Source organism: Diachasmimorpha longicaudata, chromosome 5 (genome assembly GCF_034640455.1).
Source record: "Diachasmimorpha longicaudata isolate KC_UGA_2023 chromosome 5, iyDiaLong2, whole genome shotgun sequence".
In the NCBI taxonomy this organism is placed as follows: Eukaryota; Metazoa; Arthropoda; class Insecta; order Hymenoptera; family Braconidae; genus Diachasmimorpha; species Diachasmimorpha longicaudata.
This window is the reverse complement of record NC_087229.1, coordinates 7,088,397-7,111,705: the sequence shown is the minus strand read 5'-3', so window position 1 is coordinate 7,111,705 and position 23,309 is coordinate 7,088,397. Positions and strand designations below refer to the sequence as shown.

General features: G+C 40.4%; 2 protein-coding genes across 2 annotated transcripts; one reads left to right on the top strand and one right to left on the bottom strand.

Annotated features, from left to right (window-relative positions):
- Positions 1-54: 54 nt before the first annotated feature.
- LOC135162103 (alpha-(1,3)-fucosyltransferase C-like) lies at positions 55-3,805 on the bottom strand. The gene is made up of 4 exons (XM_064120247.1): positions 3,156-3,805; positions 2,708-3,003; positions 2,322-2,631; positions 55-1,845 (listed from the first exon to the last, which is right to left on the bottom strand). The coding sequence occupies exons 1-4, from the start codon at positions 3,348-3,350 to the stop codon at positions 1,348-1,350; spliced, it is 1,299 nt and encodes a 432-aa protein (XP_063976317.1). The 5' UTR covers positions 3,351-3,805; the 3' UTR covers positions 55-1,347.
- Positions 3,806-11,806: 8,001 nt separating this feature from the next.
- LOC135162093 (uncharacterized) lies at positions 11,807-23,066 on the top strand. The gene is made up of 3 exons (XM_064120234.1): positions 11,807-13,350; positions 20,843-21,006; positions 22,267-23,066. Exons 1-3 carry the CDS (start codon positions 12,084-12,086, stop codon positions 22,576-22,578), a joined length of 1,743 nt encoding a protein of 580 aa, XP_063976304.1. The 5' UTR covers positions 11,807-12,083; the 3' UTR covers positions 22,579-23,066.
- The last annotated feature ends 243 nt before the right edge of the window (positions 23,067-23,309 follow it).

The window sequence follows — 23,309 nt, the reverse complement described above, 5'->3', positions numbered from 1 at the left end:
TAAGGGACTGAATCATTTCGTAATACGAAAAATTGTCTCTCCAGATTTGTTTGCGCTCGCATGTTTATTTTCTTGAGTATTTTAGTCACCAAATGTGCAATCAAATCATCGATGGATCGATGATATTTTGAGGTAGAATCCTTGACCGTTAGAAAAGTCGTTATACTTTTAATTCAACCGGTCGGCATTCGCTACCGATGAAAACCACGTTCCTCGTTTCCCACTCTTCATTTCAAAGACCACGAGCTCATCTATTTCTCGATGAAATTCAAACTTGTGAATTGACGTGAGATCGTTAGAAGGTGATCTCATACACCCGCGCACACGAGATGGAGCAAGCAAGTGCTGCCATCAAATTTTTTTTCCAAAGTCTGACATGAATGGGGGTTTATTCACTGAAGGCAACAGTATCCGCGCTCTTACAAAATAAGTCGCGCAATTTCAAGGAAAACGCAAAATTTTTAACAATAAGTTCAATGACATTTTGGCTATTTGAGCTTTCATTGAAAGATGAACAAACGTTCAATATGGATAATCCAAGTTTCTTGAAGTAAAATAAAAATAACATATTTCATCACTTTTATTAATTTGCAGTTTATTAATATTATTTTATGATGGAAGGAATCAATCCCACCAAAGTTTCGAAAATTTTCTAGTAATCACAATGTATCCCGATTGTAATTTGACGTTTCTAATTCGAGGAAGACTCAAGTGGACTCCTCTCAATAGCAGCAGAAGGCGACGTTCTGATCGCCCTAGTATCCTGGGACTAGAGTATAGTATCCACAGCTATAAGCTAAAATTTGTTCTTGTTTGTTTCGTCCCATCGCCAGCCGACTTACGAACATCAATTACCACTGAGATATCTTGATCTACTGCTTGTATAGTTACCCTTATTGTAAAATTGTAAATATAAAAAATTCAAAGAAATTGGAGTTCCTCCATAAACGTATCAAGAATATAATCAGTCTCAGCTCTCAATATGAAATTTTCACTAGACGATGATATAATAATTTCTGTAATCATCTACAGTTCCTTGGCGAGTCATCGGAGTGTAGCTTCCTGGACCAATCATAGTCTTAGCTTCCTCTTTCATTAAGTATTTTACAGGAACTTCTCAGCTGTACAATTCGAACCGAAGACAACTTTTTCACGAAAATCAATGACCTCCGACCCCCCACCCACTCATCGAAGTCTATTCACCACTGAATCTTTTTAATCTATTCCTTGTGTAATGAATCTTACGAGCGAATTCTCCTAAACAATAATATTCCTGATACACAGATATTTTTCTTAGACAAATGCATCGATAAGTCAATACACGACCGCTTCGAATGCACAATTAGTTTATGGTAAATAGCGCAATGTGTAATACCACGGGAGACTTTCCGGGGAGAAACATTGACCTACGATGTAATACTTCATGAAATTACGTAGCTGTTTGGCCGGTAAGTCATCGTCGTGAAGTTTTGCGCACAAATCGCAGAGGGTCGGCTTTGATGCGTCTTCAAGTCGGTAGTAGTTCTTCCACCAGAAGTATGAGTGATACCCCATTGGATCGTCTACTAATCTATACATGAACCTTGCCAGCTCAGCTGTAGAATTGAAGTCCATCACGTTTATGTAGGAGTGGGGAGGGGCAAATTTGGTGTAATCAGCACCACCATACACCACTGGAATGACGTTTCTGGATAATGGCTGGAACAAGATTTCGGTGACGTAGTCCTTGCAGAGGGTGTTCTCGAAGGAGAGGTAGAAATAATAATCACGTTCAACAATATCGTAACAATCTTCAAGGTTTTTTTGGTCACATTGGAGAGGGCCACAATCACCATAAATATCCACCTAGAATATATAATTAGGATAATTAAAGCAGTCAGGTGACGCACCAACAACCGTCTTCTCAATATTCTTCACTTAGTAAAGAATTAATATTCACTAGTTTTTATTTGATTGATGGCAAATCTAAACTTGAAGCTTGTAGATGAATTTATTCCAAACTGCTCTTTTCCAGCCAATTCATTTCAAAACAAAGTTATCCTTCGACAATTTAATCACAAACATCGAGTTCTAATGAAATTTTCTACGGTCACAATAATTCAGAGATAAGAATAATGACAACATCAGCAAAGTGTCAACACTGTGCTAATCCGATAAATCACGAGCTCCGGCCCAATTTATTCTGCACAAAATAGTGATAATAATAAGCAATCTGGGATGAACTGGCCTTCGGGTGAATTTCTTTTGAGATAAAATTGTTGGCAATATACTTGCGGCATGAATTATCCCATATTATTGATGTTATCAATCGATTAAATTACCTCGAAATGGGTTCTAAGCTCGTCAACCAGAATTTCACGCTTTGAATCGGAGATGCAGCGAGAAGCGAACCAAGCAGCCATTCGCTTTTTCTTCTTAATTAAGTTGAGTTCGGCAGTGTCGACTTCCAGAAGATATTCGGGGTATCTCCAAGTGACAGCGTCAGTTGGATTTCGGGGTGGAGCCACTATTTCATCTGTTAAAATATCTCTAACCATGCCGAAAGGACGTATTATGTCGGAGTCTAGGCGATAAGATATCGTCCAGTTGTAATAGTCCGGTTTTAAGACAAAATTAGCAGGTCGGATACGCCTAAGTGAATTCAAAAGCATTAATAATCCGTAGTGTTGCAAAACGTCATTATATTTTATGCAAAATATCGCAGTACCTCGACGATGGAGACTCCCAGGTGAAGAAGATGTACCTCTGATGTGGAGAACGACCCGCAGGCAAATCCCTAAAGCGTATCTCGATGCCATTAAATAAAATAGCATGAAAGTCTTTTATATCGTCCAGGTGTCTCTCCGTTGTGGCGTAGCAATGGGGCACTGGACATCCTTGAAAGATATCCCCAGTACCAAACATGAAGTCCTGTTCAACTTTCATTGTATTCCAGTAGAGAATTGTCTTCACTCCTTCGGTACCGTCCCCATACTTCCTCCATCGTTCAATCACCTGTTCTCTCTACAATGAAAACTCGAGATAGTTGTACTCCAATTAACAAATATTTTTTCAACATATTTGCCCGTTCATTATCAGAATTGAAGTCCCCTTTTTATAGTCACAATTGATATAAAAGATCTGCTCTGCGAAAAAAAAACTAGGAATGTTCTTACCTCCTTCCGTGCGACTCTTTCTCCTCTTGTTTCTTCATAAACAAAATACTTATGCAAAGTGTTTCGCAATCTGTCCTGATCATAGAAGAATTCACCAACATGACCTTGATCCATATAACTTCTAATGATAAAAGCGATCACTATCATTATCACGGTGAAGAAGAGAAGGCTATAGGCACACCATATTGGACGCATATTGCTGGCGAATAAGAGCCTGACTGAGCACCGATGACAATCGATCAAGTGGTTTAACACCTTAGCAAATGTACCTTAAATTCTAATTTATTCCCCGGCAAATTGTCTACGTTCACTAACTCTGTGACACCATGATTAAACGCTGACTGAGTGTAAATTTAATTGAACAGTCGATTCGCATTGGGAGATAAAAAATTAAGCGGCTGAATCATTCCGTAATACGATTACTTTGGTCAACGAGCGTTCAATGAAATCAGTGGTGCATTGATTACATTAGAAGCTATGATCTTTGACCGTTAGGAAAGGTGTTACACTTTTAATTCAACTGGTCGGTATTAGGGGTCGATGGAAGCCACGTGGTTCGCTCCCACTCTGAATTTCACAAATCACGAGCTCAACTATTTCTCGATGAAATTCAAACTTCGGAATTGATGTGAGATCATTAGAAGGTGATCCCAAGAACCCGCGCACGCGAGACGGTACAGGCAAGTGCTGCCGTTATTACTGTTACCCGAAGTCTGACTCGGATGGGACTTTATCTACTGAAGGTAGTACTATCCGTGACTTTAGAAAATTTTCAATAATAAGTTATCCAAAATTTTGGTTATTTGAGCTTTCATTGGAAACTCACATAAACATAAAAAATTCAAGTTTCTTAAATTGTAAACAAAAAATAAATTTAATCAACTTTATTCGTTTTTTTTTTTATTTACATTATTCAATAAAAGAACAGAACTGTTTCTATTTTAAATTGAGTTAACACTTACCATATTGAGGATTCAGATTCCACTGCGATGTAATTTTTTTTTAAATCCAGCAATCTACACTTGATTCACACAAAAATACACGCAAATACAATACAGAAAAAATCTGGGTGCATGCCTCTTTTTAATTAACGCTTAATTTAATAATTATGAAGAATCAAAATGATTAATCATTCGTTATCGACCGCACCAGTGAATACCATCTTCATGACATTGTGCAAGCGTCAATCAAAGATTATAATCTCTGCTTCAATATTGCATTACCCTGACGGTACGTTGACTTCATCTACTGATGGTAATAGAGCCCAGTAGTTGGTCAAGAGTCTGACTATTTATGATTTGGAGGAAGATATTTTCAATGGCAATAAATTTATCGCTGCAGATATCACCTCATTAACTTATCCACACATCATTGTACTAATTCTCCGAATTTTATACCCGAAAACCGTATTTATTGTATTCGGACATCTTCTTCAGAGGGTTAACACAATTCATGTAATTCGTGATTGGATTTCTCGGCTGTTTTGAAAATGATATTCATGTATTTGCTTCGATCTGCAATCGCCACACTATCAAGACATTGAAACATTCAAAAATCCCTTCAATCGATTGATTCTTATATTATCAAAAGACATTTAAAAATTCCATCAATGAAAAAAATATTGATTCTCCTCAAAACTATCGCGAAAAAATATTTTATTCGGCGTTTATCGTTCGCATCGGTTCAATTCACCCCCCATTTATCCCTCCCTGGATCTCCACCCACCTAATATCCTCAAATGACAATTTCCAAAAGAAAAAACATCCCTAAAAAATGTTCCAAATACATCAACCCAACTCCAAAGTAGTATAAACCCAGAAAACAGAGTGAGAAGTTGAGAAGGCACTAGCGGGGTTGAAAGCGTATCGGGGAGAAGGGATGAGGGTAAGTCGCTAATTAGAGCCAGATTAAACGCTTGTCCTGGGAGCCATTTTCCTTGGCCCTCCCTACCTCCAAACGGCAACCACCACCCTCTGGGGCGCGAGAAAGAGGGGGATGAGGTGGACAGGGAGGGAGTAGATCGGATGGTGCAACGAGGAGACGCCAGGGTTCTCCTGGAACGATCCACGTGAATTGGGGTAGTATAAAAGAGACCGAGAGGGAGAGAGAGAAAGGGAGACAGGGGGATGTGCCAGGGAAATGGAGAAAAACCGGTTGAGTGGGGAATACTCGGTGGGTGGGGAGAGGCTGAGGGGGTGGGCTTAATGAAAAGTGTTTGCCCCGTAAAAGTTAAGATTAATTGGCGCTTGGGGGGTGGTTACCGCGGTAATCAGCCCTCTACAGTGGTTTTCATACTACGGCTTTTTCCACTTACACCCGGAGAATTTGGGATATTCTAAAAGTATCAGTACCAGAATCGCTCAATTAGCGTCAATAAATTTATATATTCATTTGTTTATTTAAAGTACTGTACTTACATCACTGCTCACGTCTCTCGATCTCCCCAAATAACCTTGAAAACAAAAAGGAAAAAAATTAGTCAAAATTAACTAATCGTGTGATCATCATTTTGTGTGTTTGTTATCCGGAAAAAATCCCCTATCACTCAGTTAAATTTGTCGTCTGCTCGATAAAATTCATGTACAGGAAGATAACATTTCCGTTCATAAATTTCGACGTCGAACAAATTGAAAACAATCCTCACCGAACAGGTTTTTAACAATTGAATTATATTTGGCTCCATTACCTTCCCTCTCAACAAATTCCCCCTTTTCCTCACCTCTTTTTATTCACAATGTCTCTCCGCATGTGCCTCAATCGCTAGAAAGCCCACTGAATCATTGACAATATCTACATAATGCTGTCGACTTAATAACAAATTGACAAAAGTACTTCACCCATCCCCATTGAGATTGAAAATCAGATGGAAAAAAAATTTACGTGATTATCATCTCAATTAAGATGAGTGACATGATGATATCGATAAGAAATGTATTCAATGAATTTCTATCAGAAGATAAAGACCGCTGTGCAAAGTTGAGCACTGCTGGAACGAGAGGTTAATTTGGCGACACCTAGTTTCATTAACAACGCCATTAAAAGTAATGGTCGGCTTGGGGTGGTGTGGAGGACGATAGTCGTACCCGAGTATATACAGTGATAGTGATGGAGGTAGTGAAGAGAGAGAGAGAGAGAGTGAGACTGGGGGAGGGGGATAACAGTGGATGACCTCCATGGGGAGAAACTGGGGAGATTCTAATTATGGAAGAGGTCCTTGATGGCGGATTGCTTAGGCTGCCTTGCGCTGTCTCACTCCTATTAACAGATCTGTTCTATGACCACTGTTACTCCGGGTGAATGTGGAAGCCTGGTTGGCCAGGAAGAGGGGGAGGAATAGATCTGAGGAAGCAGAACCAGAAACAGGACCGGAGACGAAGGATATTAACCATCGTCATATCTCACGGCGCTCAAGTTAAGCGGCATAATTGCACTCTTGGGGGCTCGTACTCAAGCACACTTGGGGTAATTTATTTGCAACGATGCATTGGAGACACTGGATCACGATTTCAATTCAACAGTCGTGATTATCTCTCGGGGCGATTTAATTGCTTTCTGATAGAGACACCAGGAAAAATAATGTTCGTTATCAGGTGATGATAATGTTGAGAAATTGGAGCTTTGTTGGGGAGATCGTTGAGTATTTTTTTGTCGTTGAATGACAGGAGAGGGAGGTTATCGGGATGATTATTTCTGATGATTCAACGATAGGGCCATTTCCTCGAGTTTTTTTTTTATTTTGGGGGATTGGTCATGTCCAGTTGTAGGTGAAGTCGAAGTTGAATTGGTGATTTTTTTTGACGTAAAAGATACTGATGTATTGATTGGTTGGGAATGGTAGGGGAATTTTGGATATAATGGCAAAGCTCTACTTGGAGCTTGACTTCGACGCAATCTGTTGGTAGAAAAAAGGTTGTGTGATTTTAGTATAAATTAAGGGGATTATTTGAAACAATTTTTTGAATGTATGAAACGAAAAGTGAATGATCATCACGGATGATTTATCTTACTTTGTTAACGGAGCAAAAAAATTGATTTCAGAGGACGTGTGACACCGAGACAATAGAAGGTTCTTCAGAAGTACATCTTTATTTTTATTAAGAGATTCAGAACTCGAAAAGTGACAGGAATGAAATACAGTGATAGAAAATTAGTCTTGAAATTCTGAGTGACTCATTCATTCAGGAAATTTTGATATTTTTTTCATTGAATAATCAATCAAGGTCTGAAGTATTTGATAAAATTACAATTGTCAGGTTTATATAATTATAGAATTTATTGAATAGTTTTAAAATTTTGAGCAAGAACTTTAGCTAATTTTTAAGATGATAAAAGTCTTCAGATTCATTCAAAAAATGGGGGGCCTATACTTTATTCTAAAAATGAGAACAATAAATCGCTCAACAGATTTAATTTTTTAGGAACAATAAAACAAAATCCATCACAGCTAGTAATTAAAGTTTAATCCCTACTGATTGATAAATTCTCGTATTTTCCGAGTTATCGTCGATAAAAATTCAAGCAATCAATTTCCCTCCACAAAACCCACCAAATGGTTATCGCAACAATCAGCGATATAAATGTGTTTGTCCGCACGCATTTCAAATCCCTCGATAAGAGGATATCTCGAATAATTAAAATTATATTGGTAAGGATTTACCGCTTGAATGGGTTCCACCTGCAGGACGAGTATTGTCCATTGCACACATATGTGCTGTGTAATCTAATAATCGTTAGGATTGTTAGCTGCTAGATACGGAATTAGCGCGATTAGATTTCGATTGTTGAAAAGTTGCAACGATGCTGATTAGATTTTTCTGCAGGAGACGGCCTTCTTTACTGCGGGAAATTTTTCAAAAAAATTATACTACGAGGACCAGAAAAATGACACCGGCTTCCAACAAATTCTGGTACTATTGCCCCTTAAATTTCCGGGCATTTCTGGAAACTTTCTGCGGAAACTCGCGAGAAATTCACCTCCACGCGAATAAAATTACCTGTGTCACCACTGGAAGTTTTTCCTGATCACCACTTTCCGATTTTCTTTCTGTATGTAAAAAGATTTTTCCTAATAGAAATTTATTCGCAGAATCGAGCAATGAACATACATGACAAACTGTACAAAAAACGTCGATTATCTCTTATCGACTGTACGAGCACGATTCTCTACACTTTTCAGAGGTAATCGATCATTAATGGTCAGTAAGAACCTGTTATCACTTGAAAAAAAAAAATGATGTGACCGACAATGGAGACCACGTAATCATCAGATCATTAATTACGCTTGTGCTATCGATCGATTAACCAATATATCCTGATCGTCGGATAAAATCGAGTGACAATGAAATCACACGATAAGTCTCCAGGAATCCCAGAGTATTCCCGTCATAGAAATGTTGAAGCAAACTCGAGCATCAGTAATTTAACATGAACATTCTATTTCTCATTTTGTCAATCACCCTTCTAAATACCATATGACAATGGAGCTACGCTCTATTCGCAAATACTCCCCCTAATATTTCGGAAAAAAAATGATCACTGCTGCTCCCTGAATCGAGATTGAACTAAATCTGGAGGCCCGTCACCTCCGATGATTACATACAACTTCCAAAGGAAAATATCAGCCTCAGAAAGAAATAAATAAAAAAAGAAATACTGGAGAAATATCCACGTACGGGTATCGGTGTTCCCCTCTTATCCAAACACTCTCGCGTGTATTTACCCTAGCGTTCCGTATTCTCTTATTTGGCTACATTATACGAAGGTTAATGCAGCTACCTCAGAGCCATGACTATGTGTCTCACAAGTCGTTAGCTGGTGATCCATCATATTACAAAGTATGACACGTTTCGTATCGTCAAGTGTCTCCCAAAGACCTACAGGGAACCAAAACCTGAAATAACGAGCGTTTAAAAACGTTTTAAAAAAATAATCCAACTAAAATTCCAAAGACCTGCTGCGTCAACATCACATCAATACACCTCAGCAATATTAAATAGAACAATACACCAATTCAGTTGATTTCCACGTCCCACTCTAACTCCCAAATTACCTGTTATCTAGTTCGAGTTCAATAGGAACTCTCTCTCCAGAGCCCTTTGCCCGTTAACGATTATTATTGTCAACAACACCGCATACTCAACACTGCACATGATCCCAAATCAATATTTCAGGTGATTGAACCGCAAAGTTACTACTGTATGAGTACTCAAACGGTTACAGGAAGACTATGAAATTCATGTGAACAGTTGCCGAATTTCGTGGAAAAATTAATCAGAACCGCGAACTGTGAATCTATCGTGATTTTTTCACCCCCAAATCGCGTTCGGGGTGACTACCGAAAATCGATAGTCGAGTCTCCATGAAACGACATTTTGTTAACAATAGACATTTTCTTCATGGACTGGAATAATTTGTAAAGAGTTTTTAAAGTTTTCTAACGTCTGCAAAATATCTAGAGAGAATCTGTGAGCTTCGGACATGTGTTTTTCCTCAACGCTTTTCCTCTTGATTCCAGATAAATCTGCAGTGAAGTGGTAAAACGAGGTAATTCGACTCAACTCTTAGCTGAGACTTGAGGGAATATCGCTGAATCTAGGGAATCTAGAGAAATTTTGATAACCTTTTTTATCCAGTGGGGAGACATTTATGCAAAAGGTTCTGCCATAAATTTCCCTACGTTCCTGGAATTCGGAGATTTTCCTTGAAAACTCAACTAAAAGTCAAGTTGACGTACCTGCTTTTACTCCATCATGACTACAGACATTTTTCCAGTTGATTGAGTCACACAGTTGGTGTACTACCATCTAATGTTGATCTAATTTTTCCGAATTGAATACGTCAGTTTTCAACATTTATTTTATGATTGGAATGAACGAAATAGACTCATCTGGATGAATCGACGAAATATACACCTCGAATGTCGGGGGAAATATGAGCTAAAGATTTTTGACGTCCGCTATAAAAGCGTCAACTGAAGCTCTGCTTTTACCATTTCTACGTTCATATTGAAACTTTCCAGGGAAGCCATGAAAATTTGGTGAAGACAACGCTGAAGTTGCAGATCGGAGAGAGGAAAATAATCGAATAGATCAAATAATCGTAGAACAGATTTCTAGTTATACGCGGAGTGAAAAGTTCTTTAAAAATTACGTACCAGTTCCCTAATTTGCAAGTCAAAACAATATTTGGCAAAAATTATGAAACAATTACGCACTTTTTCAGTGAACTTTCAGGAAAACGTCAAGCACGTTTACTGAAAGGCAAATTCCTCTAGTCCCATAATTCTATTCCTATTTTTTCAACTCAAAAATAGGGTTGGAGTGAAGCGAGGACACATTTAAACAATTTTCCCCCACGATTCTGCGTCGAAAAATGATTACTGATTAGCATAATGCGTATATTATCAGAGCGTGTTCGATCCCTCAATTCCAAAGTGGTTCAGATAATGATTGATTTTCTTTCATCAGCAATTCTATAATCGTGAACAGACAGAACTTCGGTTGTCCATTGTCTCGCTTAATGTACCTCTGAATTAACAATCGAAGTGGAAAAAATTGAGTGGAGTAAATAATCTAATGGCAACACACGCGAGAGAGAATCGCTGTGGGACTGTATTGACATCGCCGCTGTCATTGTATCGATAGTGAGATTAGGGGCGCCTATCGGTTTAGCACATAGACCAAAACAATAGATAGCAAAGGAATAGATGGTGTATTTTACGGAAAATTCAGCGCCGTGAGTCCTATTGATATTATGGACACAAGTGTTTTTTAAAATATCCACTTCTATCGAATTGAAAAATCCAAATCAAATTGGGGGACTGATAAGAAGGGAGAAATTACGCCGTGATAATCATCACAGTGGCGCCCATTAGCAGAATCGATTGTCATATGTTGAACCTATTCTCTCACCATCAGAGAATCTTATGATCGAATTTACCTTTCGAAGCTGTCGCTTCTCACCGAGCCCAAAAACGGGACTTTGACGGACGACGTAATATTTGACAGGCCCTAAATCTGGCTTATGATGTTCATCAACCAAGTAATTACCCCTACCTCATTCCCAAGCAATCGTCATCCACCGAGGATTTCTCCGAAAAACTTCAATTTTCCTCTCTCCTCAAACAATCCTACGACCAATCTCCCCTCGGCACTCTCTCCAGGACATCACCGACCCACCGAATCCTGGCAAAGTGCCCGATACACAGAAGTGCAGTGTACATTTCCTCCCAACTTTTCCATTTATCCATCCAAGTGTCGGCAAAAGAGACACCAGGATTGGCTGAGAAATCCGCAAAAGATCTTCCCACCCTCTCGCAATTCATAAAAATTCGTATATGAGAAAAGAGGGAAAACGTGCCGCAGCATCCGAGTTTCATCCGCGCGCCAGTTGTCTCTCATCCCTTCTCCACAGCACGAAAATTCTCCCCCCGGGTATGGGTGGATGGTTGGAGGGCGGAGCTCAGTTCTCTGAACGTCGATCGGTTGAGCGTGTGCTGGATGAGTCGGGGGCGGGGCACATACCCCCCCGATTAAATCGCCAAACGCCGCACCAGAGACCAGAAAACCAGATGGGGCTGTATACGTGTGTGTGTGTGTGTGATAAAGAGAAGGGGAAAATTTTTGGAACTAACGCACGCGGTGTTCCACACACGACCGTCGGATTCCACTTTGCGACGTAACGCAGTCGACTACACCGGGCTCAAGTCAACAAATTCCTCGTAGAGGTAGTGAGCTAAAATTGTCCGTTTTCGTGGACGATTGATACCTGCCGTTATCAATTCATAGCGAACATTGGACTTCAGTGAAGCAATAGAAGTTGAAAAAGTTCAAGTGTTATCTGATTTTCCTCGATGGAATGTTAAATAGTGATTACCATTAAGCTTGATGTGATTGGAGATGAGGTATTGAGGCTGATAGTGATTGAGACATGGCTGCGATGCATTACAACACGACAATGGTAGCCGAGGACATTCACCACCCGAGACACCCCAGGCACCCCTATCACCTGGATGAATCAGCCACATCGCCGAGTTCCGAAGAGGGCCGTTCACCAGACGCCGCCTCCCCCCTCAGTTCAGGTAACATAAACTATGTAACAAGTGGTGAATCCAGGAGAGACTCTTCAGACACTGACGTCAACTCTCGTCTCCTGAGTTACGAATCCAATCCCAAGTTATTATCGAGTGACGAAAGCCATCCATCCCCAGCGAAGCGTTTCCGTGAGGATTCTAATGACGATCGTTGCTACAGTGAAACCGGTATGTGCTCACCAGAAGGACCTGACACGAGGGAATCGTCCCCTGGACGACAACGTGCATCGGGAAAGTCATCCTTCTGTATTGATGCACTATTAGGAAGAGCGACAGCCAAACCTAAGCATGAAGATGATCATGGGGGTCCTCTTCCTCCACCGCCTCCCCGACGCAGCTCAGGATCTTTGGGGAACCCGCTGCATCCATTCGTACCAAGAAATGATCGCAATCTCCCGGGGCTCAGTAATAATCAAAATTCAAGGATGTTGCAGGCCATCAGAGAGTCCAGCGGAATCAGCTTATCGCATTACGGAAGCTTTAATCCAAATCCAGGTGATGGACTGTCCGATCCAGGCAGATTCGAACGAAATCCAGGGGAAAATACAGAGGACGAGGCTGGAACCGATGTTGATGTTGAGGAGATGAGAGAAGACGAAGCGGGAAGAAGAACCTCTAGTGCAAGTCCAGGTAGCAACGGCAGTCGGAGTCCAGTTTCCAGTCCTCCGATATCACCAGGATCTGAAGACTTAGCTTCTAATCCATTAGCTAACTCAGGCATGCAGGGTCTTGGTCATTCTGGTCACAGAACTGATGGACTGTCTTGTGTAGGACCTTATGGACTAGGTAACACTGGTGTCAACGTGGCCGTCGCAATGCGCCAGAATCAGCAGAGTCTTCTTCTACACTCAGGTGGACCTCTTCTTCACCCCTCAGGACTGTATTATCATCCCGGTGGCACTTCGAGTGCCTTTCACTCGATACACAAGGATGCTCAGCAGTTAGTGCAAGGACACCCTAGGACCAGTGGTGCTTCTGGAGGATCAGTACCTGGGCATCCACAGCAGCAAGCACAACAGCAACCTCATCATATTCACCCCTTACAGCTAGAGTGGCTTGCCAGAACGGGGATGCTGTATCCAAGACTGCCTGCTGACTTGGCCGGTGAGTCTCAGCATCTGTTGTACGTTTGCGAGGTTCGCGATGATTGTTCACGACTGTGAATGGAATGTCTGAACAGACAGGCGTTGGTCTTTTTAAAAGACGTGATTATTGTCAAATTATTGACAATCGGATACAAAATGGGGCTTGGCGAGTGACAAATAATGTCTCTAAAAGTTGAAATCGTCATGCTCAACTGATAACAAACCGCGTTACCACTGATATCGATCTCAAGAGTTATAAATCATTTCGCGTTTTAATGCCGTCGTAATTGGCATCACTCACACTCGATGCCGAGGGGCAATAACAATAACCGATCTGATATCAATTCGTGGGATCGATTATCGATGTTTTTTATGACACGAATTCACTACAATTAACGGATAAAGGTTGAAGCATTGCATAAGATTGTTTGCTATTTCATATAACTGTTGCTTCAACCCAATTTTCATTGCTATGAGTCTTTATTTGTTGAGTCATTATTCTCTATTTTGGACACTTGTCTTTGGTAATAGAATAAAGGTAAATTCCAATGGATAATCCTGGGCTAGTTATACGAGCAAACATGCTACCACATCTGTCCAAATTTTGAACACATCATTATTAGAATTTTTAATGTAAATGGGGATTGTTTCAAACATCTTTTGCCAGTTGTGTTTGATGATTCCTCGGGCCCTTTTCATTGTTTTATTAGCTCGTGACACCGATTACCCACTATTATCGCTTTTTCATTATGTATAAGGTGGTCTTACATGACACTGTCTCTCATGGTTAGGCACATTGTCAAAATGGTACAAGGTGGGACCATTGAAGTGGAAGTTTGAATGGATTGAAGCTTCCCGGGTCTCATTGGGTTTGATTTTACAACTTAAAATTTACCGCATTGTGAGGGGCTCCTCCAGACATTTTTATTTTCAAACCTCCATGAGTCACCTTTCCCTTATCTATTTACCGATGTGTTCATATAGATGTATCGCGATTATTGTGATTCACCACTGCCTTCCTACTAAACACCAAATCAATTTAATAATTAACCTGCCCTCATCAGCCCTTATCATATACCAGGCTTGATGCCCCGTGGCTTCAAATCCTATCACTAACACATCCATTAACGAATGAACCCAAAGGTAATATTGAAAATCAGCTCTAGAGTATTTACTAACAATGTCTGTCACTGCTCCCAGTTTTGTTCCATAATTTCTCCAACGGTTTTTCCTTATTTCATTAGCTCTTGACACCTATTCTGAACTATCGTTTCATTTTCATTATGGATTACAGCGCTTATGTGACTGATGGTGAAAGACAGATTGTCCAAGCGGTACAAGATAGAACATTGTTGACAAGCTTAATGGACTGTTATGTGAGTGCCTATCGAACCGGATATGCTACTCCACTTTTTTTTTTTTTTTTTCGTTTTTCTATGCTCGATCGTCTATCGACTGATAAGACTAATAACCAAAGACCCCGGACGGCAATCGCTCGTTGGGGAGAGGTGTCTTTAGCCGAAAGGTACACAGCTTATCTTGGGCCCAGTTGTCTCACACTGATTACTCGCATGCTGTATATCAGTTTTTTAGATTTACACGAAGGGGTGGGGAGGGGGTGTGTGTGGGGGAGGGGGACCATTTACCATAGGTCTTTGGTGGAATATATTTTTTTTTTTTGTGAAAAACTTTGCGGTGGTCACTCTGTCAGGGCAATCAGTCCAACGGTTTTATCGAACAAATTGGCTCGTTGATGGGCCGGGGAGGGTGGAGGGGGAGGGGGGGGGGGGGGAGAAGCGGTGCAGTTTCTGTCAGATGATCCTGATTGGTAGTTGCAGGACGAAAAAAAAAAAAAGATTTAAAAAAAAATACCGGATCGTTTCAGTTACGGGCACTCGGTCTCGCTCGCATGGGCAGTCAATTCCCAACGATGTGACAACGATGGTCAAGCGAATCGGTGAAAATTGGCGAATTTTTCCGGACGATGAATGCCGTTGCGTTTTATAAAAGCATAACAGGAGGGAGGGGTTTGAGGGGGTGCGGCTGGTGGACTGTGGATATTGTAAATAGCGATGTTGCGAGCGATTTTCATTCGAAAAATATTGGCATGAGGTTATGACATGGACAAGGGTTCGACAACATGTTTTAACACTGTCTATTCTCGGTTTTTATCCGGGTGAAACAATTTTTATGGGGGAGATAGGAGTGGATGACTATAGTGGTGAATTAGCAACCACTGTTCTATTAATATATGTTTTCTTTTGATGTTGAGAATTAATTGATATTAGGGGATGAATTTTGAAATTTTGGGTGGAGTGACTTGTAGTCAGTTTGATTGGGGTGGAGATGGACAATGATTTTATATGTTTTAACACAGCCTATTCCATTTTTATTCATGTGCACCCATTTGTTTGGGGGAGGGGGGAGGCAGAGTGAATTGTTGTAGTAATAGTGGCACCTGTGTTGTATTGATGTTAGAGAATTCATTGATATTTGAAGATAGTGATAGATCGGATGACTCTATAAATATTGTAGTTTGCTTATACAATAAACTGTCAGAGGCAGATAAATTTTGTGAACTTTGTAGAAGTCAGTTACCCATTCGCCAAATATTTTCACAAAGAGGAAGGGACATAATCCAACTATCAGAGGATAAATTAACCTTCCCAACCTCCCTTCTTCTGCCGATAGAAATTACAATATTTGATTTGAAATTTCTCGGGTAGAGAAATCCCCAATTACTTTGACAAACTATCTCGAACCTTTTGTACCTTCAACTTCCGAACAATTACAATTTTCGTTGGGTTTTCTTTTTCCTTTTCTCGCTATTCGGGACAAACGAGCGATCGTTGAGGGATATGAAGAGGTCCACCATTACTAATCGAAATGAAGAGAAAAAAGATAAAAGTGGGCAGATATAACGATGGCTGGAAATTAGAGGGATCGAAGAGACGGGGGCAAGGGATGATACTCCGGAGACGAGTGAGTGGAACTCGCGCAGAGTAGGGTCGACGGATGATTTAATTAGTTAATTGTGCGTCATTCATCCGTCTATTCATCCCCCTCAGCCTTCCACTCAATTCTCTCTCACTCGCCGTTCTACAACAAACCCGAGGGCTTCCCTCCCTCAATTTCACTCTCTCTTTAACCGACACGAATTCCCATAGTTTCTATGGCAACAGCTTCGGACTTGGGTAGACGCATTGGTACTCAGTTAAGAATAAAATTCAATTTATAGTAGAAAATAAGGAGAGAAAATTTTTTTGAAAAATTCACTTGGGGAATAATTCAATGATTCTTAATTAAAGGAAAATTCAAGAGTTTTTTCAACTCAAAATAATCAAAATAATCAAAATAAAATATATAGCTCTCCATGAACTGTACCAGATTTTTAGCCATTAATGAATTGATGAATTTTTCTGCAATTTCCCCATGATAATGAATAAATTTTCACCCTTATCAGACTATTCACTGACAGGGGCGTGTGATGGCGCGCGCACCATCAACAACATAAATACAAATCTATCTCATCCATAGGGCAATCCTCCAATACACTAGATATCCTCTCCCTGTATTTCAAATAGAGACGAATCCGTGAATGTTGTCCCGCGCAGTATCAACGAACATACACACACAGATAACCCCGGGGCCCTCTGGGTTGCCGATCGTTCGCGCGTATATCGGTGGTAATGGTGTTTCTGAATTAGCTGCCAGCTAGTTTGGCTGTCCGCGAGCAAACAGATCTTGGTTACCCGATGTGTAACGTTCGTGTCTGGCGTTTAACCGGCCTCTCGCACGCTTTCACGTACTGCCATCATTGAGTTGTGTGGGATATTACCGGCTGTATTGAGAGCTCTTTAGCCTAAATTTATGTACATTTTGGTTGACCACATGCGTTTGACGATGCGTGGGATTATTCGAAGTTGGAATTTAAGCTGGAAAATTTGATAAATCGATTCTCTCAGTCATAACGATTTTCTTCCACTGCTTAATAATTCTGAGTGCATTTATTCCCATTGTGCATTAATTGAAAAAAAATTCCTAGAATGGTAATTTGCCCTGGAAACTTTGGCCAAAAAATTTTCCCACTGTCATGCATAATTTCATCCCCAAAGCCACCGAGAAAATAAAAAAAAAAACTATTCACGAGGGGCTATTTTCCCTCATCACCAACCGCTGGAGCCCTGAAATAGTCGTCTCCTCCCAACTACTTAAATCTCTCCAACCCCCATTCCTCTGGAAAAAAATGAATAATACTGGGAAAAATCCCATGAATATCATAACACCACATTCCAAATGTTTACGACGTGATTTGTGGCTCCCCAAAAGAGCAGAAGAGTTTGGGATTAAATTTGGCCATTTCGAGGCTGAGGAAAATAGCCCGATAAAACTTGGCCAACTCTCCTAAATGCTATCCCTTCTTCGGTCAGGATTTTCGTTGGTTCGAGTGGATGGGGCGACCGGTGGATTGAGGTGGTTATACTATCTTCCCGTCTACCACCCTCCCTACCCACCCCTCTCCCTCGTCGTCATCCTATATCTGCATTTCTCGCGTTATAAAAGAAACCGAAGAATTCCCATCGCCAGAGCACTTAAGGTATTTTCACTTGGTGCTTCGAGGCGTTGGGGGTAGTGTAGGCGGAGCGTAGCGAGGGGTTGAGGGTGGAAGGGCGGGGCCTCCAGCACCCCTGGATGATGCCAACTGGGCACGGAGGCTGCTTCGAACTGGTGAAACAGACTTGTACCAACGAATTAATGTCCAGTCATTAGACCCCCCCTTCCCCCTCCCCCCCCTCCTCACTCACTCTCCTTAACGCTTCATGTGAGCAGTTGAAGGGCTAATCGACGGCATTTCAGGGCCAATTGGGGTGTTGATTACTCGGCTATTAATTATCAAATTGGTTTAATCAGAATGGCGAGTTAGGTGAGTGTTATTTTAGGTGGTTGAGTTAATTTGAATGGGGGTGAGGGGGAGTTGTTGGGTGGACAGGTGTACTGAGAGCGGTGGGAAGGACTGTTAGAGGTAATTAGTTTAAATCGGGGCACTGGATGTTTGGACACTTCGTTAGGAGTGGAGAGATGTTATTTTATTCAAAATTCTCGGTTTAGGAGGATTTGAGTGGAATTCACATCGAGTGGTGAATTTTTATTTGGAGGATTAATTTTGTCAGTTGGAATAATTAGTATTAGTATTTTTAATTATTCGGATTTAACACATTTTTCATTATCTATAATGTAAAGAAAAAATAATATCATATTTAAACGGTACAATTTGGTGAACGAATTAGTAGCTAATTATCTCTCAACTTGAAAACTGGAGAGTCAAAAATGATTTTTCATTTTTCATTTCACAAATTTTGACAGTAATTTAGTGTCACTTTGAGTGTACATAATAGCCCTGTTTACCACTGTGACCGTAGGTATTAGATTGATTATTGAGGGGTATGGGTGCTATTATAAATGGCATGAATCGGCCAATGTGACCCCCAAATAAATTAAATTATCATGATAAAAGGGGGAGAAGACCCCAACACATTTTCTCGAGTCTTGGCTCCCTCTCACTTAGGTGTTACACTGCATCTCTCTCTTTTCAGCCCCATAACTACGGATAAACACGAGAGTTCTCTCGACGAAATGCCGCAGGGTTAGAAAACGAGAGCGCGAATCGTGCCATTGTCCACTCGATAAAACTGCCACCCTCCTTGTTTACCGACATCTGTCACTGTTTATGAGCTGCACGCGCACGCGACACGAGTGATACCATGATTTTGTGTCAACCTGGATATTTATTGAAATTTCGTTTCTATTGAATCTAATTTTGAGGTGATTTTCAAAACTTTGCCTTTTTCCTTGAAGATTACAAGACTTGCGTGGGACAAACACCGGTACGAATATTATGTTTATATTATATTTCAGCTATAAATTGTTAAAAATCAAATTCCTAAAAATTTCACTACAAAAATTTTTAATAATGCACTATATATAGACTTGAAAAATCTTTCCCGTTTTTCGCTTTCAATGAAAATGTGCTGTAAATTTCAATATTTTTGCTTCTATTACACTCACTCCACCTGAATAAATTAATTGACTCCATCATGATCTCATAACTTTCACCACTTCGACTCCAACTAATTTAAACTCATTCATCTCAAAAATTGAAACTAAATGTCGTCCAATAAATATAAATCAGTAACGTCACATGGAATATTGGGGTAACCATTAAACTCTAGAGTGTTACAAAGGGAATGGGGAAATCACCCATCCAAATAATTGTCATAATGAGAAAGGGGGTAGGGGAGGTGATGAAAATACTCGAGGGTTATACGGTTAGAAAGGTAACCAGGGGATAAAGGCGACCCGTGGACAAATCGTCGGTGCCATATGGGGCCCACAGGGGGGGCGACCACCCCATGTTCCCTCAACGATAAATAGCCCGCTAAATGCTACATCCTAAATGCTAAGTGTCAACGGGACCAGATACTCGAGCATCTCCACTATTATGTGGATAAATATCATGGTTTTTTCCACCAGTTCTATCGTCCTTATGTCCACTGAACGCGTGTTGCATACGTTGATTTTTTTACGACACGTGCACCGAGTTAATGTACCATATGGAGCACTTAGTGATAGTTAATTCGTTCAGAATGCTAATGTTCTTTATCATTGTTGAATTGATAAAATTTTTTACGGTGATATTTCATGAATAATATAATTTTTTCACGCGAGAGTTAAATTCGTTTTTACTGAATGTCCATTAATTTGAAAAAAAAAACTCTAATTGAAAATTAATTTCTGCTAATGAAAAAATAGAACGATTCCCCCTGAAAAAAATCTCGTCCACTTCTAAACTACCTGTAAACATCATCTAAAAATGAATCAGCCACCGGTTTAATCCCCCACGAATCCTCGACTGCCATGTGTACAAACATTGACAGCCGGTCCATGCACCCGGGTGACGGCTTGTTAAGTCGCTTCAATCTCCTCGTCATCATCCTGGCTGATGTGACGTTGTCACGACTGAATCACCTTATTCCTCATTCACCCCTCCCCTCCCCAATCACATCCTATTGAATAGGTGGATTAAATATCTCCACACATGATCAATAAATCGAAGGAAAATAAAATTAAATGTGTGGAATTAATTAAGGAGAGATGACTAGTATTGAGGAGAAGTTCTCAAAAGCCAATCGCCTAGCGATCACCCCTCGATGAAGAGTCATTGGCTGGTCTAATTGGAGGGGCGGTACGCCACGCTTTTTTTTTTTCCCTTCTCCCCCATTTTAACCGTATTCTGACCCCTCGAACCATTCCTACATTCAAACAAATCCACCAGGGATCAGCGTTTGGTGCCCTATAATTAAATTAGCATGGGCTGATTTTTATTGGATGATCTTTTCGCGTAAATAATCATCGACACAAATATTCCAACCTACGATTTAAGGGTAACGACTCATGCGGAAATAATCGCTCACATGTTCCATATTTACTCACCAATTTATTGTTATTTTCAGGTTGCGCAGCACAACACGCCCTTCTGGGTAAAACTAGAAGACCCAGGACAGCTTTCACGTCTCAGCAGTTGTTAGAATTGGAGAAGCAATTTAGGCAGAATAAATATCTTAGTAGACCGAAGAGATTTGAGGTGGCTACGTCACTTATGCTGACTGAAACACAGGTAAAAATGATTTATTGATAATTTTTAATTGAGCGATTTTTAATGTTTCAATGTGGCGAATGACGATAATGAATAAAATGGTTAGCGTATCTATTTTACCCCACCTCCCTTTAATTTCATCTGATTTTGCATCCTCTAACAATCGAATAATCAAAAACGCGATGCAGATAAATAATCAAACTTCAGCAGACAATAAATTGCTATCGATCTCCAAACTAAAATAACTTCTCACAAATTTAATCTGATGCAAATGCCCCGTTCTTCCGGATTCATGAGTTATTTCTCATGTAATTATTGTCCATCACCTCCTCCCACTTTCATTCAATCAACTTAACAGCAACATCACTCTGATATCCTAAAACCCCATAAAATCATTCCAGCAAACGTCAACTTAAACGTAACTCGAGAGCTTTGTGCCCGCTCACTGACGGATCACAAGGCAAACATACCAAGGGGGAAAAGTCGGATTTACAACCCCGGCTCAGACTCTGATTTGTTTCGATAATTTACCGATTCCGTTCTCCTTCACACGTTTTATATCCCTGTATAAAACATCTCGAGTCCCTCACACGACTTGTGTAACTACATCTCCTCTTGAGGTTTTTATGGATTGGCGTAGGCCACCCCCACGAGTTTTAACACTCATATATGTGCGAAGGCGTTACTCTTTCCATTGATTTCCATTGGTATTCTCACGTATGTGAAAGAGTGAGGATATGAAAAAAATTCTGATAAAAACATATCTGCGAGAGGAATACTTCTAGAGGGTGGTAATATGGGGAGTACGGGGGAGTATACGAGAGGGATTGGACTGGGGCTTGCGTGGCTGACTCTCGCTCTGGTGCATGATATGTTGTCCGAGAGATTTACATGGTACTCCAGCGAATCGAGAAGGGCAAAATCGGGGTTTTCTCTCCCTCATTTCTGTCCCTCCCAGTTTTATATGTACGAGACTCTTTTCATCTCGCGAAAACAAATTTACTTTTGCAGAAATTGAGATATTCATGCAGTCGTAAATCCAAATTGGAATCATGAAGTAGTTCACATTATCAATGATAATATTCACTATTACAACTAGTTGTTTCCAGTCCTCCCAACGGTCCCCGAGGAAATTTCCCAAGTTACGAATAATGTTTTTGATGTACTCAATCAACTCGAATTTCCGAAATTGTCTGAAATGTCGTGAAATTTTTTTTTTAACTTGAAAATCTTCGAACTTTTTTCTTCCACTAACAAGTTATAACTTCCTTCATTCTCCAGGTGAAAATTTGGTTTCAAAATCGTCGGATGAAGTGGAAGCGCAGCAAAAAGGCCCAACAGGAGGCCCGATCGGGCAGCAATAAGAGCGAAGATTCAGCTTCAGGTGGGGGCTCAAGTGCGCGAGCAAATTCTAGCAGCGAGAGGGAAAATGTTGGTAGCAGTGAAGATCTCCGCACACCACCCAACGCTACTGCGACGGGTAATCCTCCGGGCGGCACCAACGTCACCGCCGAGGACAGAGGTACTTCCCACGAGCATCCCAGGCTCATCAACGAGCTTCGCGAACCATTGTACAGGCCCTACGTCGTTTGAGCCGTCATTCCCGACGTTCTCATGTAAATATATGATACGGGAAGTGAGACAAAACGGGAATCATTGGACGATCATCAGCTGTGCTCCTACCACGATTTGAATGATTTCATCTCATTGTCAACGTCAAAGAAAAACTCTAGATGAGATAATTTCCCAAACGCCCGCCCATTTTGCCCCATTCCCCCCCCCCCCACTTGGTTATATCCATTTTTAGATAAATTGTCAATCACACGAATGTTTCGACCGATTTGTGCGAGAGAAAATGACTTTGTTATCGTCTAGATATAGAACCATTAAATCTACATGTAATTGTGTAACATAATACAATTATAAATAATTAGATCCTAAGAAAGCGGAAAAAAAATTGTACATAGTAATCGTGCATCGATTTAAGATAGAATGAAATCAATTGTGATGATCGAAGAATCTAATATATTGCGACAAGTTCCTATAATAAATTATCGAGATAAAATATTAAACATGTTTGTGAATTTTATTGAATCGAAAAATTAATGTTTGAGTTAATCAGTTAATTAATCTCGGTGATAAGTGGTTGTATCTTACTGAGACAGTTGGGAAATACTTGGCGTTATTCCCGGAGTCTCTTTGGTAGTAGAGGGTCGCCAACTAGACACTGTCGCCATTTTACTACATCAGTATTTATGACATGCTAATTTCCAGTTACGAATTCCGTAACGTCGGTACGTGAATCTCGATTCGCAGATCGTTGC